At 41.8% G+C, this 18190-nt stretch overlaps 1 protein-coding gene across 1 annotated transcript in view; it reads right to left on the bottom strand.

Annotated features, from left to right (window-relative positions):
- Positions 1 to 2743, bottom strand: part of kctd16b (potassium channel tetramerization domain containing 16b) — an 89026-nt gene extending 86283 nt beyond the window's left edge. The window contains exon 1 of the mRNA XM_051093348.1: positions 1234 to 2743. Coding sequence (XP_050949305.1) covers positions 1234 to 2050 — 817 coding nt within the window. The 5' untranslated portion in view covers positions 2051 to 2743. The remainder of the gene's footprint in view (positions 1 to 1233) is intronic.
- Positions 2744 to 18190: the final 15447 nt, after the last annotated feature.

Below are 18190 nucleotides of genomic sequence, written 5' to 3'. Positions count from 1 at the left end.
AGTACCTATTGTACCATATATATATATATATACACACACACACACACATACATACAGTCAAACCAAAAATTATTCAGACACCAAATATAATTTTTTATATTTTTTTTACTAGTGGGTGCAGGACACTATAGTTCATTTATATAAGTGAGGATAGCAAAATAAACTGTGACATGTTATACCCAAAAATTCTTCATACAGTGGACTACCAGTAAAATTGATTAAAAAAAAAAAAAAAAAAAAAAAAAACTCGGACCAAAAATTATTCAGAAACCTTGACCATGTTTTTTCTTGAATTGCTAATATGACCTTTTTACACTGCAGAATGAAAGAAATTTAGCATTGCTTGGTAATTGGTAGTATTGATAGTAGTGTAAATATTGTCATACTAACAGTTTTGAAAATTTTGGTTTTGAAATTTTGGTTGATTGTAATCCATTACATACCTTTCTATCAAAGTTACCTGACATTATCAAGATGAGTTTGTTCTGACTTTGTTCTGACCGAGTTTAACTTTGAGTTCTTGTCATATTTAGTTACCATTTTCTAAACTACTGCGAATAAACTGTGATTATGTGAGAAATGTTGAAGGTGTCTGAATAAATTTTGGTTTGACTTCACAATTTTTCTGACTACGATTTTCACATTTCCGGGGTTCTCAGGAGCAGACGTTGTCGTAGTTGGGTGAACTGAAACTACAACAGAAATATTGTTTCTGTTTCTGTAAAAGAAAAACCATAACAGTATTTTTGTGTTTTTATAGATAGATAGATAGATAGATAGATAGCCTATAATTGTGCTGTTAATTACTGTGGAAACGTGTCCGTGAAAAGGAAAAAGGATTCACTGCTATCCTACTAGTCGGAGGTGATTAGTTAATATCTTAACCACAGATCCCTAGAGAAGTTGGTGAAATGTACTACTGACTAAAGGAAATAGTGGATGGATGGAAGTCGCTAATGGAATAAGTACAAGCAGTAGTGAACTAGTATTCAGTAGTATTCAGTATACTACTAGATACTCATAATTTTTAAGTAAGACAAGCTACACTTCTTGAAATACTACTCGTCCCTATGAGACCTTGAAGTGGAGAAGGCAGGGAAAAAGTGTAAACCGAGTGCGCCGTCTAGTGGTTATTCAATAAAAACCTCATTTGTGACAGTGTTGCTGTGTTCAGCAGAAACGGCAGAGCATGCGAAATGCAAATGTTGACAAAACTTTAGAGGAGAAACTTACGGTAAAAGACGTACTCAGTGTAACTTGACCATATCTTGTCGTCAGTATGCTGGTTGACGAACGAGGCTGTCACAGACGAGTTACACGCGACCATCTGGAAGCCACACTCCGAGAGCATGTCGAAAGAGCGCTCCAGGTGCTTGAACTTGAGGTAAAAGCGGGACGTGTACCTGTCAGGGGTCCTGTCTGGGTCCCTGCTCTCGTTCAGGGTCTCGCCAAAAACTTCTTTGGCTAGCGCAATCCTCCCGCATATCATAATCCGCGGCACCCTCCGGAATTTGGCATCGGTTTGACTCTCCCTACCCATCGTACAAGACCCGCGATATCCGACTGTTATGAACCCGCTTTTTCTGTCGGCGGGAACGAGCGACGGTGGAGGGCACATCCGCTGGTCGCTTCCTTGAGAGCCATCCTCGTAATCGCTGTGGATGTATTCGTCGGGACTGGGCTTCAAGTCGTCCGGGGTTAAGAGTTTAACCAAGTCAGGCAATTGAAAGTACTCCGCTTCTTTCCTCAGCCTTCCCTTCTCAGGGAAGTGGTCAGGGAGGACAACTTGCTTGTCTCTAAGGTAGTCTAACACATATCTGAACAAAAACCCATCCCGGTCGATGAAGTAACGACCTTTGGGGTCCCTAGCGAGATCATTCGATGCGTTGTTTTTAGGAGAGAATATTTTCCCCAAAAGAGAGCCAGGGTTGCTTATTAACGTGGTGTGACGGGTATAATACACTTGGCCCCCGACGTTTAGTTCAATAACGTCTGGAAAACTGCTGTCTTTAGCTCTAGAGTTTCCACTTAACGCCATTGTCTCGGTCATGGGTGCCAAAAAAATAACCGTATTCGTATAAAGTTCGCTCTACTGCTTCGGGAACGGTTTAGAAAATACAGACGATGGACCATGCACATTAAAAGGCAATAAAAATAGCATTTCAACCAACTAATTGGAGCAGGTACCTTACAGTTACTTTATTTTAAAAACCAACCTCTTATGCCCAGATGAAACGAATCGAAAAAGAGGGAATGAACGGTGAAGTATCCGAGCAGGAACTACAAGCGCACACCAGAGAGTCGCACCTTGCAAACGAGCATCGGTTGCTCAGCAGCGGATGGACACGGCGATAGACACGGGTGCTTATTCCTTCGCCTGAAAAAGCTAGAACATTTGTATGCGAACGGAAGATGCTGTTTAAATTCTGCACAAAACATTATAAAACAAAACAGTTTTTTTTTTTTTTTCTGTTAGGCAGGTTTAAAGTTCCTTACAAGTTCAGCAGCGTTTTGAATCCAACTTTTGACGACCAGTAGACGCAAATTGGATAGTTTCAAAAGAAAATAACTGAAAACAGTTCAAAACACATCTTTTATAGCGACTACAGGGTTGATCGATAATCCCAGCTGTTTAGAAGAAAATCCCGACTGTGATCCTCTGACATAATCCAGGGATTGCGTGTTGGTGGGGTTTAGAAGTGAAGATGATGCAGCATCACTCTCGGTGCGCTCTCAATCAGGGCTGTGGCGCGGGAAAAATAACCGCCTCAGCTGTTGTTGCCTCAGCGGGCGGGAAAAAAAAAAAAAAACATAATGGGTTATCAAAAATTACATCATCTTAAAGGAGTATGCACGCGATGCGTCTGTGTGTAATATCTGTGTCAGCCAGCTGTGTTAGCTGTACTTCATGCAGTCATCATATTGATTTAGCTATAGGAAACAGAATGCTTAGAATGACATTGTGTGCGTTCATTCAAGCGTTTGCCAATGATCTACTGTACTTTTAGAAAAAGTATGTTCGGATTGTGTGAGGATGTGGTCAGTGGAGGATTCAACAGTCAATTTCAGGACCCTGGACAGCGAAAACAATACCTACTACCATCTTTTCCATATAGCTTGCTTCTCATCAGGGGTTCCTTACAGCAGAGCTGCCAAAGACCCTCAATTGCCATGATACTAAAGCGAGGGACACCCTTCTTAAAATATAGGTATAGATTCACTTATAATGTTTGCAAAAAATATTTGGCGTGGTATAACAGCAAATTAAATAATTAACAAAATGGAAAATTAAAAAAAAAAAAAAAAAAAAAAAAATTCCATTGCACAAAGGTAAAGTAAATTCCTAAAATGTTATCTGGAAATGTTTATTTTATATTAAGCTGACAGAGTTTTTATTATTATTATTATTATTTGCATGCTATTAGAGGATAATTCTAAAAAGAAATGCTTTCAGTTTAATTTAAATGCATTTGTGCTTTTCCAAAGCAGCTTTACAGAAAATAGTGCCATATAAATCCCAGTGAGCAAGATAAAGGCAGCGACCAGTAAAAAAGAAATATCCCCCCTCCCCCCAAATTATTACAGTTGAAGTCAAAAGTTTACATATACCTTGCAGAATCTGCAAAATGTTTGTTATTTTACTAAAATAAAAGGGATCATACAAAATGCATGTTATTTGTTGCTTAGTATTAACCTGATTAAAAAAAAAAAAAAAAGAAAGAAAGAAAAAAAGACGTTTAAATGTTTACATACACTTGATTCTTAATACTGTGTTGTTACCTGAATCATCCGCAGCTGTGCTTTTTTGTTTTTGTTTAGTGATAATTGTTCATGAGTCCCTTGTTTTTCCTAAACAGTTAAACTGCCCACTGTTTTTTGAGAAAAAATTCTTCAGGTCCCACAGATCTTTAGTTTTTTTAGCCTTTTTTGTAAATTTGAAGCCTTTCCAACAATGACTGTATGATTTTGAGATCCATCTTTTCCAAGGACAACTGAGGGACTCATTGCAACTATTACAAAAGGTTCAAACGTTCACTGATGCTCCAGAAGGAAACATGATGCATTAAGAGCCAGGGGGTGAAAACTCTTTGAATTTGAAGATCAGAAAATGTATAGAATAAGAATAAGAAAAATGTACACATCTCAATTCTGTTCAAAAGTATTAACTCTTAATGCGTAGTTTTTCCTTCTGAAGCATCAGTGAGCATTTACATAATTTAGGTAACAACACAGTATTAAGAATCAAGTGTATGTAAACCTTTGAACAGGGTCATTTTTATAAATTCAACTATTATTTTCTCTTGTGGACTATAAGTAAACATCTTTTAAGTGAAGTATCTTATTCAGGTCAGTACTAAATAAAAATTATTTTTTTATGATCACTGTTAAACGTGCTTAAATAATTTCTTTTTGATATCTGTTACATTGTATTGCATATGAACAAAACGCATATGAACCCCCATAGTAAAACCCACTATAGTTTTTCAGAAACATTAGACTCTTTTGTTAAAGGCACACTGTGATATTGTGAAAATTAGTTTCATGCAATATTCTTTGCATAATTTTTATCGTAGATGTTACTACTGTGGAAAATATGTTAGCTGCTACATGGATAGATAGATAGGTAGATAAATAGATAGAAAGACAGATAGATAGACAAGGAGATAGAGGAGCGACAGTGCATTCATTTGTAAGTAGGCCATGAGCTGTATTCATAAATGCATGCATGCCTTCACCTCTTGTATGCTGCTTCTTTTTCAAAGATACTGGAGTGTAGCAGTTGACTGGCTTACTTTAAATAGCTCAAACTCGACTTGCGGCTGGCAGATTTCCTGTTGTTATTTCATGACTGTACACTACATCTGAAAGCATTGGCATTCTTAATTTTTGAAAAGCTTTTCTTTCATTTGAAGAGTCTCTGAGGGCTCTCAGCAGGTAGCTGTATTTATCAGACAGGCCCATTCCTCTCATGTTTCTCTCTCATATGCATCCTCAGAAGAACTGTCTTTGAAAACAAAGCTTTATGGTTTCAGGTAAACCAGATAAACCAGGCCAGACAGAAGGCTTCTGGCTAATAAAATGTCTAGACATGAGAATGGAAACTTTGGCCTGTGATCATCTGTGGCCACGGTGTCTCTCTAATTTAAATACATTTTATTCATTTTTCATTTTTATACGTCTGGAACATTAGTGCCAATCCAAAATCAACCTGTACTAGTTTTTAAAGGCACAGATAAAAGTTTCAAAAGACTTCTGCGCCATCACAATGGTGGTCATTTAACGATTTAAATGCTGCTTTATGAAAGAACAAACTACCAGGCTTCCTATTTTAGGACTGAAGACCTCTTTCGTGTTAGAGTTTAGATACCAGGACTCTTCCCTAGAGAGGCAATTATCCTGGAAGACTTCAATGTTCCCTGCATGGTATTCTTTGACTAATGTATTTCCGAAGGTAAGGTAAAGGTCTTCAAGGGCACTGTTTCCTATAACGAACCAGGTCTAATTGATGTTAGGTTATTATACACAGTGTTGGGGAGTAGCTACTTACAAGTAGATTACGCTACTAGCTTTTGTAACTACATGTTTTAGTTTCTTGACAGAAGCAACTCATTTAAAATAGTGTAGTGTTTCCAGTGTTGAAAGGGCACCTTGCTCACCACCACCAGGTGGCTTTAGGAAAACACTGAACGGCGAGCAATATGCATTTGAAGTAGTAAAAATAGGAGGAATATGTCAAAGACAATTATATGTGCCAAACATCCTGCTGCCATCTGGTGGCGCAATGACTATTACTGAATATTGGCATGTAGATGTCTTCAATCCAGGACTTTGATCAAACATATGAAGTTTGGTGCAGACTAAACATAGTGCAGATTAAACATTGCATGTTTAAGGTAGCGCAAAACAAGACATTTCCTGTTGCCAGCAGGTGGCGCTATGATTACAGCATTATGGTGAAGCATCGAATTTTGTCAGGCCGCCACAGACACACCCTTTTTATGAAAACTCAAGATCTTCGCAATTTAACATCGCAATGGCCTTTAGAGTAGACTGACCAAATATAACGTTGATGTCATTAAATCTCTAGGAGGAGTTTGTTACAGTGTAAAACATGCTGCTTCCTACTGCCAGCGCTGTGACTGTAACTGAATATGGTCATGTGTTCAGGACAGGACTCATCAAACATGTGAATTTCGGTGCAGATCGGACATTGTATACCTGAATTGTAACAACTTCATGTTTCATGGCAATACATCGAAGTTTGTCAGGCCACCACGGACATGCCCCTCAACAAAAACTCTAGATCTTTGCAATTTAACATCACAAAGGGCTTTAGATTACACTGACCAAATTTGGTGCTGATCTGTTTAAATCTCTAGAAAGAGTTTGTTTAAATACAATGCCTGAAAATGGCAAAAATGGCACAAAACTTGCTGAGAAAATTCAAAAATAACTTCCTGTTGGGTTTCGGACTTCATACCGGGGGACTTTCCTTTATAGATATTGGTGTGTTATGTGGTTCGAGGGGAACTTCATTGAAAGTTCATAGGTGGCGCTATCGAGCCATTTTGCCACACCCACTTCTGAAAGTCATATCAGATGTAAATTTTCACAACTTTGGGTGTGTGTGCAAAGTTTCATGAGTTTTCGAACATGTTTAGGCCCTCAAAAATGTGATTCATTTTGGAGAAGAAGAAGAAGAAGAAGAAGAAGAAGAAGAAGAAGAAGAAGAAGAAGAAGAAGAAACTGACCCTGATAGCACATGTACATCTCGGAGACATATATTTGACATCTGCATTTTCATCTCAAGACATCTGCAAAATGTAGATTGCTCATCTGCAATACGTCTATTGGATGTTTCCTATCAGATTTCAGATAACATCTATTAGATGTCTTTAAGATGTTTATGATTTAGAATGTATGTAAAACTGACATCTTACAGACATCTGCCAGACGTCTGTACACAGCGGATGCTTTCCAGATCAAGAGATTTGTAACAGACATCTTGCAGATGTACAATAGGGTCCTCGCCTAATAATTATGTTTATTAGTGCCTGTGAACACTGTGAACAAGTGAGCGGTCTCTGCCACAGCTTCAGAGTGTGTTTACTGTATAGTGTAGGGGGTGGGACGCTTTGGATTCTAGAGAGCATTTGATTGGACAAAAAGTTTGATGAGAAGCTGAATTGCAGCATGATCATTATATTGGCAGAAGTGAGATGCTATAAATTTTGAATTCACATATCTTGTAAACACAAATTTTGTTGTTGTTTGGGGGCACACTAGCTTATAGATAACCTTAAGTAAAAGCCAAGAAACTTTAATTTTGATTTCATGGGGACTTTAAGACAACTTGTGTTGTGTACATTTCCCACAGTAGCTCATTTAACATCCTCCGCTGTTTTCCATAAGAGTTTTGTCCATAGAAATGCACTGATCAGACATGATTAATTGATCATCAAATCTGTTTTTTATTATTTTCACTATCAGTTATTATTTATGTTATTGATTAGTTGCTGCAGCCCTATTTTAAATTATGGGTAGTTTGGAAAGTTTTAAAGTAGCTTCCCCAATACTGATATTACAAGCGTGACTCAACAAAAAGAAAAGTTGTTAAATAAAGTCTGCAGTAATATCAAGAGCTGCATGGTGTTTTCAGAACGTAGTTGAAATACTTTCCTCTTTCTCAGTTGCCCTTTTGATTCACTATAATAAAAGCAATTTTTTTAATACTGTGAAATAAAAACTCTGAAATGGAACAGTATGTTGTTTTTGCAGCACTCTGAGTAATAGGAAAACTACATAATTACAGGATGCTAATTTGTTTATTCCCTTTTTAAATATCAAGCACCAAACAGTGAAGAAAAATCTGAAGGAAGACAGAAGAAGGAAAGGTGGTCTTCTGTATGTCTTGAGGGAATTGACCTCCTAATCACTCCTTGTTCACTGACCTGCACTCAGTAGGGTCAGGGCCACACAAACAACTTATTTTAAGAAACATGAGTAGTGCAGTGTTTCACTGTCATGTCAAACAAAGACAGAGAGACTGTGATTCACAAAATGATGTATTTTGTCTCTGTAGAGTAAAAAAAAAAAAAAGAGTAATCTCTAACGGGTATTTAAAGACTGTGCTGTCTTGTGATTATTATTGTGTTCTTTTTATTTTTATAAGTGGAAGTTATTTGATTTCATATTCATCACAATGAAATTTCAGAGTAATGTGTGTGTGCATTCTTATTTTATTACATTGCAAAGAGATTCAAACAAAACTTGCCCTGTTTAATTCTGTGTATGAGCGTCAAGAGGATTGTGTGAATGTGCGACTATGTTATGCAATACTATAAATATTTTATGATATCACTCTGAAGAAGACAGCACAGAGAAAATGAAATGCAAGCATGTGAAATCTTCAGTTAAGTGCTGATCAGATACAGTTTAAGTGTTAAACCCTATAGCGATTTGCGTTGTGCTTTCAGGTTTTCCTAGGCACCGCCCAACAACTGTTGCAAACACGCATGCACACCGTCACACACAGCTAAACTAGGTCTGCCGGGTTCTCCAGAGACAGGCTGCTGCCTCATTGAACATTAAGAGCACTAGCTAGTTTGCCCCAGCTCATAAACCACCGGGTGATGTGAGGGTAAAACATTTGGCTTCAGTCTTGATTCTCTTTCTCTCTTTCTTAACATCTGTCTAAATTAATTTCAGTGATTTCAATCAGTATATCAGTATAATATATACCTATTGTGGTGCATTGGTGCATTTTTGTTGCTCACCACTTCAGCCCATCAACTAATATCTTATGAAGTGAAAAGGTGTGTGTTTGTAAAAAACAATTCCATCAAGGCATTCAAAATTTAAAACATTGCTTAAAGCCAAAATATGACTCCATAATCCATAATAATGCTTCCTCCAGTGAAAAAGTCCATCAAAATCCATGTTAGAATCCTTAAAAATGTATGAATGTTCTAGTTCCAGCTCCAGATTCTGTCAGTATTTCCCAGCCCTCATTTTTGGTGCACTGTCCCTTTAATACACTGCAGGTCCATTATCAACTGTTGTGAACCTACGGGACAATGCAGGTGTGGAAAGGATGTGAGCAGCACTCTGTCTGGAAGCATAGACTATTTTAGCATTACTGACATGCAGGCCCACACTGAACCGGCAACTGCTGAAATCTGCAGAAAGATCCATAGATATCCTCAAAAATAAGCGCCCATTATAAGTCGTATACATAATTTGGCAATACGGCTGTGCTTTCAGCTCCATTTAGCAAACATTTCCTCCCAAATCAGCAAAGGAATTCTTACAACGCCCAAAGATAAATACTGGATGAGCTTATCTGTAATACAAGATTCCAGGGGCGTGAAAGCACAAGAACAGGTGCTTCAGAGAACACACAAGGCCTTTATTAGGAGAAACAATGTAAAGTGCATTGCATAGCTTTCAGCCTGGGAACTCCATAAACATCTTTCACGAGTAATAACCTTTGGCTGTTAGTTGTTTTGTCCGAATGATGTTAAGCTTACTTTGTGGGCGGTTCCCTTACATGAAATGTTGCTAAGCAACAGCTTGGCCCAGGAGAGGGGTGGCACCACGTTCCAACAAACTACCAGAGGGATTTTAAGCAATCAGCATGAGTCTTGTTTTTATTTTCCTCCATGTGCTTGTTTTTTCTTCTTCTTCTTCTTCACCAGTCAAGGTTAAAGTAACCTTCTAAAGGGTTTTCTCACTCTCACTCTGTTTTCTCAGTTTTTAGCTTAAAGGTTCTGTCACAATTGTAGAAGATTTTCATTGATCTTGAATCAATATAGAGCACAGAATTATGCCTACGCATAAGAGGATATTGTTCTGCTATTATCATCTGACTGTATGTTGTAACTCTTAGAACAGAGAGAACTATTTAAAGCTTGAAAAACACTTATGTATGGAAAGAACCTTTTCAGGAGCTAGAAATACATGACAGCAATTGATCAACCTTCAGGAACTCATATATGGTATAAAATACATGCTGCAAACATGAGACTCTGGAGCAGTGTTCAAACATTACTCGGCCTTTTGTTAACTTGTTAATAAAGGTCTATCTGGCTTCAAAACCTCTTCAAAGCAATTCTACAACACAGTCTACCTACCCTGATGTCGTTCCATAACTGTATTATGTTCTTTCTTCCATGTAACATCAACTATTTTGAAAAGAATTTCTGTGTTTGTTTTGTTTCTGTCCATACTATGAAATCAGTTGAGTCCAATGCTCTTATCTTGTGTGTTCTGCAAAATTAAAGAAAGTCACACAGCTTTGGAACAACATGAGGGTGAGTAACTGATGACAGAATTCTCTATTAAGGTGTGGAAATTTTGCAGGCAAAATAGATCCATCATCAATACAGTGTATAAAGCACAGCTCTTAAAAGTTACTTTTAAACCATGCACATTTGTGACCCTGGATCACAAAACCAGTCATAAGGGTCAGATTTTCAAAACTGAGATTTATACATCATCTGAAAGCTGAATAAATAAGCTTTCAATTGATGTATGGTGTGGCCCTTGTTCGGATAGGACAATATTTGGTCGAGATACAACTATTTGAAAATCTGGAATCTGAGGGTGCAAAAATATCTAAATATTGAGAAAATCACCTTTAAAGTTGTCCAAATAAAGTTCTTAACAATGTATATTACTAATCAAAAATTAAGTTTTCATATATTTACAGTAGGAATTTTACAGAATATCTTCATGGAACATGATCTTTACTTAATGACCTAATGATTTTTGCCATAAAAGAAAAATCAATAATTTTGACCCATACAATGTATTTTTGGCTATTGCTACAAATATACCCCAGCGACTTAAGACTGGTTTTGTGGTCCAGGGTCACATTTATGTTGGTCAATGGGGCAAATTCGTGTGACCAGTGTTGTGAAATCTGCATTGAAAATCTTTCTCCCATATGTGAATTAAAGTGTCGCTCTGGAATTTACACTCAGCCTGATCTGTGAACAGTAGAGCACACAAACTTGTTTCAGACATTACTATTGTATTGACATGCACTATTAGTGTCACGAATCTGGTCGGTGTCCCGCTGTCCGCTCACCACCAGATGTCACTCTCGCCCTTTCACACACAGACTGTTGCACCACACCCCGGACTACATTTCCCATCAGCCATTACACTTGACCCACGACCAATCAGCGGCGCTATAAAAGCCCCTGTATTTCGCCGTGCTAACGACGGATTGTTGTATTGTTGTTTGCTAGCGTTTTCCTGTTTCCAAGTTCCTAGTTCCCGTGGTTTTTGACTTCTCGCCTGCATTATCGTTTACGTCTGTCTAGCCGCCTGCCTTGTGGATTACCGCTCTCGTTTCCTGGACTATTCTTTCCTACTGCCTGTGTTATTCCTGTTTGCTCCCGTCTCGACCTTGCCTGTACGACCATGTCTTTGTCTCGCCCAATAAAGAGCTTGCATATGGATCCGCTCGCCTCTCGTCTCGTTCATCCTGTGACAGAACAATCCGTCAACAAGGATCCAGCAGCTCAGGACCCTGCGATACAGATCATGCTCCTCAAGCAAGGTGAGCGATCGGTTGAGGAGTACGTTATGGACTTTCATACATTAACACACCAGACTTCTATGAGTGATCTGTGTTTAATGATCTTTTTCCGTGGAGGGCTCTCTGAACCGTTCGCCTCCTTAATGCCAACACATCAGCCCCATTGGACTATAAGCCAATATCTAAACATTGCACTACATATTAGCGGTTCTTCACTTACTGTGGATGTTGCGGAGAAGCAACGCGATATCGCGCCAGCGCCGGCGCCCGTTCACAAGATGGCGGCCGCGCCGAGCGCGCGTTCATACCCTGGCGGCGACAACGGAGCCCGTGCGCAAAATGGCGGCGACTGCGATGCCCGTTCGCAAGATGGCGGCGGCGCCAGTGCGCGCTCACCAGATGGCGGCGATAACGGAGCTCCGTCATTTCACAGCTGCCTTTCCCGAGTCAAGTCAAGTTTCCAAGTCGAGTCAAGTTGCAGCTGTGTTTCCTGAGTCAAGTCAAGTCTCCAAGTTAAGTCAAGCTGCAGCTGTTTTCCCCGAGTCAAGTCAAGTTGTTATGTCAAGTCAAGCTACTACTGTGGTTCCTGTGTCAAGTCAAGTTACAGCCATCATTCCCGAGCCAAGCACTGTCAAGATGGCCGCCACGCCAGAGCCACAGCACAAGATGGCTGCCACGTCAGAGCCACTGCACAAGATGGCTGCCACGTCAGAGCCACTGCACAAGATGGCTGCCACGCCAGAGCTACTGCACAAGATGGCTGCCACGCCAGAGCCACTGCACAAGATGGCTGCCAAGCCAGTGCCAGCTAACGCCATGTCAGCCAAGCCACAGCCTGCTCAGGCCATCTCAGTCAAGCCACAGCCTGTTCACGTTGTGTTTTCTCCTGAGTCTGCACCCATCAGGGCCGGCCTTCCTGAAACGGTTCCCGAGTCAAGCAAAGTCACAGCCGTGGTTCCTGAGTCAAGTCACGTCCCGCCTGACATCCCAAGATCGCGGCCTATCATGATGGCACATGTGCTGGATTCACCCCTGATGGCTGTACGGGCAGCTAAAATGGCGCTCCTTCACGTCGCGGCTGCTACCCCAGGGTCAAGTCAAGCTTCCAAGTCCGGTCAAACAACAGAGTCAAGTCAAACCAAAGCTCTTGTTCTCCACGAGTCAAGCCAAGTCACAGCTGTTCCTCATGAGTTAAGTCACGTCACAGCTGTCGTCCCTGAGCCAAGTCACGTTACAGCTGTTATTCCTGAAGCAAGCCAGGCCTCTGCAGATCCTCGTGAGTCAAGCCTAGTTGTCAGGTCCTGTCATAATGCAGCTTCCGTCTCCAGTCAAGCTTCAGCGTCCAGTCAAGCTTCAGCGTCCAGTCAAGCTTCAGCGTCCAGTCAAGCTTCAGCGTCCAGTCAAGCTTCCAAGTCCAGTCAAGCTTCCAAGTCCAATCAAGCTTCCAAGTCGAGCAATGTCAAGGCGGCTGTTCCAGAGTCAAGCCACGCCCCGCCTGACGGCCCAGAGTCAAGCCACGCCCCGCCTGACGGCCCAGAGTCAAGCCACGCCCCGCCTGACGGCTCAGAGTCAAGCCACGCTCCGCCTGACGGCCCAGACTCAAGCCACGCCCCGCCTGACGGCCCAGACTCAAGCCACGCCCCGCCTGACGGCCCAGACTCAAGCCACGTCTCGTCTGGCCACCCAGAGCCTTACCATGACCCGTCTGACGGCCCAGAGTCAGGTCATGCCCAGTCCCCAAGTCAAGTCACACCAGACCCCAAGTCAAGTCACATCTCGTCTGACATCCCAAGACCACAGCCTATCGGGATAGCCAGCGCCCTGGACCCACCACAACCTCCCGCTGCTGCTCTTCCCTTAATGGCAGTGGCCATGTGGTGTGTGTGGGCTACACACTGTGCTCCTGAGGTCACGCCTGTTCACAGGTCAGCCTCTGAGCTCTCGTCTGATCACAAGCCTGCACCAGAGCTCTCGTCTGGTCTCAAGTCTGCCCCAGAGGCCCCGTCTGGTCTCAAGTCTGCTCCAGAGGCCTTCCCCGTCGGAGAAGCTGCGCCAATGCCTCCAGAGGTGTCGGCGCCAGCCGTAGAACCTCTTACGGAGGGGGCGTTAACCACCAAACTCTCTGCTTCTCCCTTTTCCCTGTCTACATCCTCTGTCACTGTTCTCCCCAGGTCCCAGTCGATGACGCAGCCTCCTGTTCCGCCCCGGAGGGCTGCTCCGCCTCCTGTTCCGCCCGGAGGGCTGCTCCGCCTCCTGTTCCGCCCGGAGGGCTGCTCCGCCTCCTGTTCCGCCCGGAGGGCCGCTCCGCCTCCTGTTCCGCCCCGGAGGGCCGCTCCGCCTCCTGTTCCGCCCCGGAGGGCGGCTTCGCCTCCTGTTCCGCCCCGGAGGGCGGCTTCGCCTCCTGTTCCGCCCCGGAGGGCTGCTCTGCCTCCTGTTCCGCCCTGGAGGATCGCCCCGCCTCCTGTTCCGCCCTGGAGGGCTCCTGCGCCTCCGGCTCCGCCCTGGAGGGCTCCTGCACCCCCTGCTCTGCCTCCGGCTCCGCCCTGGAGGGCTCCTGCACCCCCTGCTCTGCCTCCGGCTCCGCCCTGGAGGGCTCCTGCGCCTTCTGCTCTGCCTCCTGCTCTGCCTCCGGCTCCGCCCTGGAGGGCTCCTGCGCCTCCTGCTCTGCCTCCGGCTCCGCCCTGGAGGGCTCCTGCGCCTCCTGCTCCGCCCTGGAGGGCTCCTGCGCTTCCTGCTCCGCCTCCAGCCCCTCCCTGGAGGGTACCTGCTCTGTCGGTTCTGCCTCAATCACCGGGTCCTCCGCAGGGACCTGGTCCTCCAGCCCTCGCCCTGTCTCACTCCCGCCCCACCGCTCCCCTGGACTGTTACTCTGTTGGAGCGTCTGGAAGCCGCTCCTTGGGGGGGCTATGTCACGAATCTGGTCGGTGTCCCGCTGTCCGCTCACCACCAGATGTCACTCTCGCCCTTTCACACACAGACTGTTGCACCACACCCCGGACTACATTTCCCATCAGCCATTACACTTGACCCACGACCAATCAGCGGCGCTATAAAAGCCCCTGTATTTCGCCGTGCTAACGACGGATTGTTGTATTGTTGTTTGCTAGCGTTTTCCTGTTTCCAAGTTCCTAGTTCCCGTGGTTTTTGACTTCTCGCCTGCATTATCGTTTACGTCTGTCTAGCCGCCTGCCTTGTGGATTACCGCTCTCGTTTCCTGGACTATTCTTTCCTACTGCCTGTGTTATTCCTGTTTGCTCCCGTCTCGACCTTGCCTGTACGACCATGTCTTTGTCTCGCCCAATAAAGAGCTTGCATATGGATCCGCTCGCCTCTCGTCTCGTTCATCCTGTGACAATTAGCCTGCTGAGGCAGTTTAAGAGATGGATTTTCTTGCCTTTTTGCAATATCTTTGCAGCGGTTAATATTTTGCAATTATTTCAGACTTGAAGGAATTATATACACCTTGGAAACAATACAGTGGTTTGGAACTCAGGGACCTCAATAGTGCATTTTAGAGTTTCTTCTAATAAATAAATATATAATGTCTAGCGTTTGACCTTCTTTGCTCATTCACTTTGTAAACACTGGGTCGGTACTTTTGCAGCGATGTAGGACAATTTAGAAGTTGAAGGAGAAAATGAGATGGGAGTTTTTCAACATACCCCCTAACCTATCTTGAACCAGAGTGCACAAAGTATGCATGCATGCACATCACAGAGCTAGATAAGACGAGCATATGTGGTTTAAAGGTGTATAAATTTTTTTTTTTTTTTAGAGTAATAACTGATTGTTTCACTAGATAAGACCCTTCTTCCTCAACTGGGGTCATTTATAGCCCTGCATTTAAACTGTATTTCGGAAGTTTGAACTCGCGGGCGCCATAGAAGTTCACTATACGGAGATAATTCCTGAAATGTTTTCCTCAAAAAACATAATTTCTTTATGACTGAAGAAAGAAACATATTAACATCTTAGATGGCAAAGAGTGAGTAAATTATCTGTAAATTTTTGTTCTGGAAGTGAACTGATCCTTTAATACTGTGTTGTTACCTGAATGATCCACAGCAGTGTTTTTTTGTTTAGTGATAGTTGTTCATGAGTCCCTTGTTTGCTCTAAACTGTTCTTCAGAAAAATCCTTCAGGTCCCACAAATTCTTTGGTTTTTCAGCAGTTTTGTGTATTTGAACTCTTTCCAACAATGACTGTATGATTTTGAGATCCATCTTTTCACACTGAGGACAACTGAGGGACTCATATGCAACTATTACAGAAGGTTTAAATGCTCACGGATGCTCCAGAAGGAAAAACAATGCATTAAGAGCTGGGGGGTGAAAACTTTTGAACAGAATAGAGACGTGTACATTTTTCTTATATTGCCTAAATATCATATTTCTTTTAATTTAGTACTGCCCTTCAGAGGCTACAGAAGATTGTTACATGTTTCCCAGAAAACAAAATAAATTTACCCTTTTTAAATTTACCTTTATCTTCAAATTCAAAAAGCTTTCCCAACCTGACTCTTAATGCTTTGTGTTTCCTTCTGGAGCGTCAGTTGCATATGAGTCCTTCAACTGTCCTCAGTGTGAGAAGATGGATCTCAAAATCATGCAGTCATTGTTGGAAAGGGTTCAAGTACACAAAACAAAACAAAAAACAAAGAATTTGTGGGACCTGAAGGACTTTTCAGAAGAACAGCAGGCAGTTTAAGTATTCAGGACAAACAAGGGACTCATGAACAATTATCACTAAACAAAACAAAACAAGAAAAAAAAAAAAAAAACACAGCTGTGGATTGTTCAGGTAACAATGCAGTATTAAGAATCAAGTGTATGTAAACTTTTGAATAATTTATTATAAACTCAATTATTATTTTCTCTTGTGGACTATATGTAAACGTCTTTCATGTGAAATACCTTATTCAGGTCAGTACTAAATATACAATAACATGCATTTTGTATGATCCCACTTATTTTGATAAAATAATTAACTTTTTTAATTATTCTGAAAGGGGGATGTAAACTTTTGACCTCAACTGTATATTGATGTGTTTTAATAAATAAAATTATTTTAAATATTAAATTACTTTGTTGTTTAATGAAAATAACATGTTCTTTCTATGGCTTCTTAGTTTCGATAAATAGACTTGAAATGTAATGACTTATGACTGCTGCATATGATTATGATAAAAAATCTGTTTAAATGAACAGAATAAAACCTAATCTTAAATTGTGGCTTTATGTGCATTGCAATGAGTGCTTCATGCTTGCTTACTTATACAAATATATTAAATTGCATGAGCTTTCATTAAATGCATGTAAATAGTGGAAAGACAATAAAAACTCAATGATAAATTAACTGCTATACTCTACATACAATTTTGCAGTGCAGTCTATTTTTTTAAATAATAAATGTGTAGCAGTTATTTAAACATCGAGCTATTCAGATCATTAAAACTGAACTTTGCCACTTTGCTTGCTCATTTTGCTTATTGTGGTTTCATATCCTCAGTCTCTCATTAAGCCCAGGCATAGTTTGCCATTCCTGGCTTCTGCTATTTTTGGAGCCTTGGTGGGAATTGCATGATTCACTCTCTGGATCCTAAACTAACTTTTGTCAAAATGCAGGTCTCCAGCAAGGAGCAGCTGATGATGAATTATTTGTTCGAGGAGGGTTTTAAGGAGGCCTGTATGCCGCATGGGGTTAGACTATAATTGAGACAGAGCCACAGCCACGGAGGGACTCTGCAACTGCCAGCTGCGATTCCATTAGACGCTGCCATGCCCCTGTGGTACCCTGTCCTCGCATCGCGCTGTTTTTTCCCGTCACACTTCTCAACCCTGAAAGGCGCAGCTGACTCGTAATTTGCAGCGTAACAACGGATCGTGCTGCACAGATTTTACTGACAAACTTGAAGGGGTGTTGATGTGTTATGCCCTGGGCTACTGGATTTGGGCATCTGGCTTTATGTGGGAGATAATTGTTTAGGGTAGCGAGGGAGTGTGCTCAGATGCACACGCTAACAAACACACAGGCACACATGGTTGAACAGCTTCCACATGGAGTCTAATGACTTATTTATTGCTTTTAACCCACACACCAAAACGGTTTGAAAAACTTATGAAAATATACAGTCTGCAGGTGTTCATTTGCTCTGTTCAATGCATTTTCAAAATTATGTTCCCACTAACAGACCTTAAAGGAAACGGTGTGTTTGCAAACAAACATGCCCTATTTCCACAGGTCTCTGATGCATTCAGTCAGAGCATGGAATCAGAGTGAAGGGAGGATGTGTGTGTCTTTGTACTTGAAAAAAAGCAGGTTGTTGTAATCTGCACGTACAGCCAGGCAATAGCGCAGGATTAAAGCACAACACATTAGCAGAAGGTAATTATGCTAGAATGGCGATTCACTGACCTAGATTTGTGCGCACACACTGACACTTTTCAATTTTCTTTCATTAAACGAGTAGTTCATCCAAAAATAAACATTGTGTTATCAGTTCCTAACTTTTGTTTCTTTTTCACAGACTTTCTTCTGTGGAACACAAAAAGGAGATATTTTGAAGAACATTCATGCTGCTCTATCATAGGCTACAATCAAAGTGGTAGTGATGGGTCATTCTTGAACGATTCTTTCATTTTG

This window comes from Labeo rohita, chromosome 21 (assembly GCF_022985175.1).
Source record: "Labeo rohita strain BAU-BD-2019 chromosome 21, IGBB_LRoh.1.0, whole genome shotgun sequence".
In the NCBI taxonomy this organism is placed as follows: Eukaryota; Metazoa; Chordata; class Actinopteri; order Cypriniformes; family Cyprinidae; genus Labeo; species Labeo rohita.
Note: the sequence above shows the minus strand (reverse complement) of the source record. Positions and strands in the feature narration are given on the sequence as shown.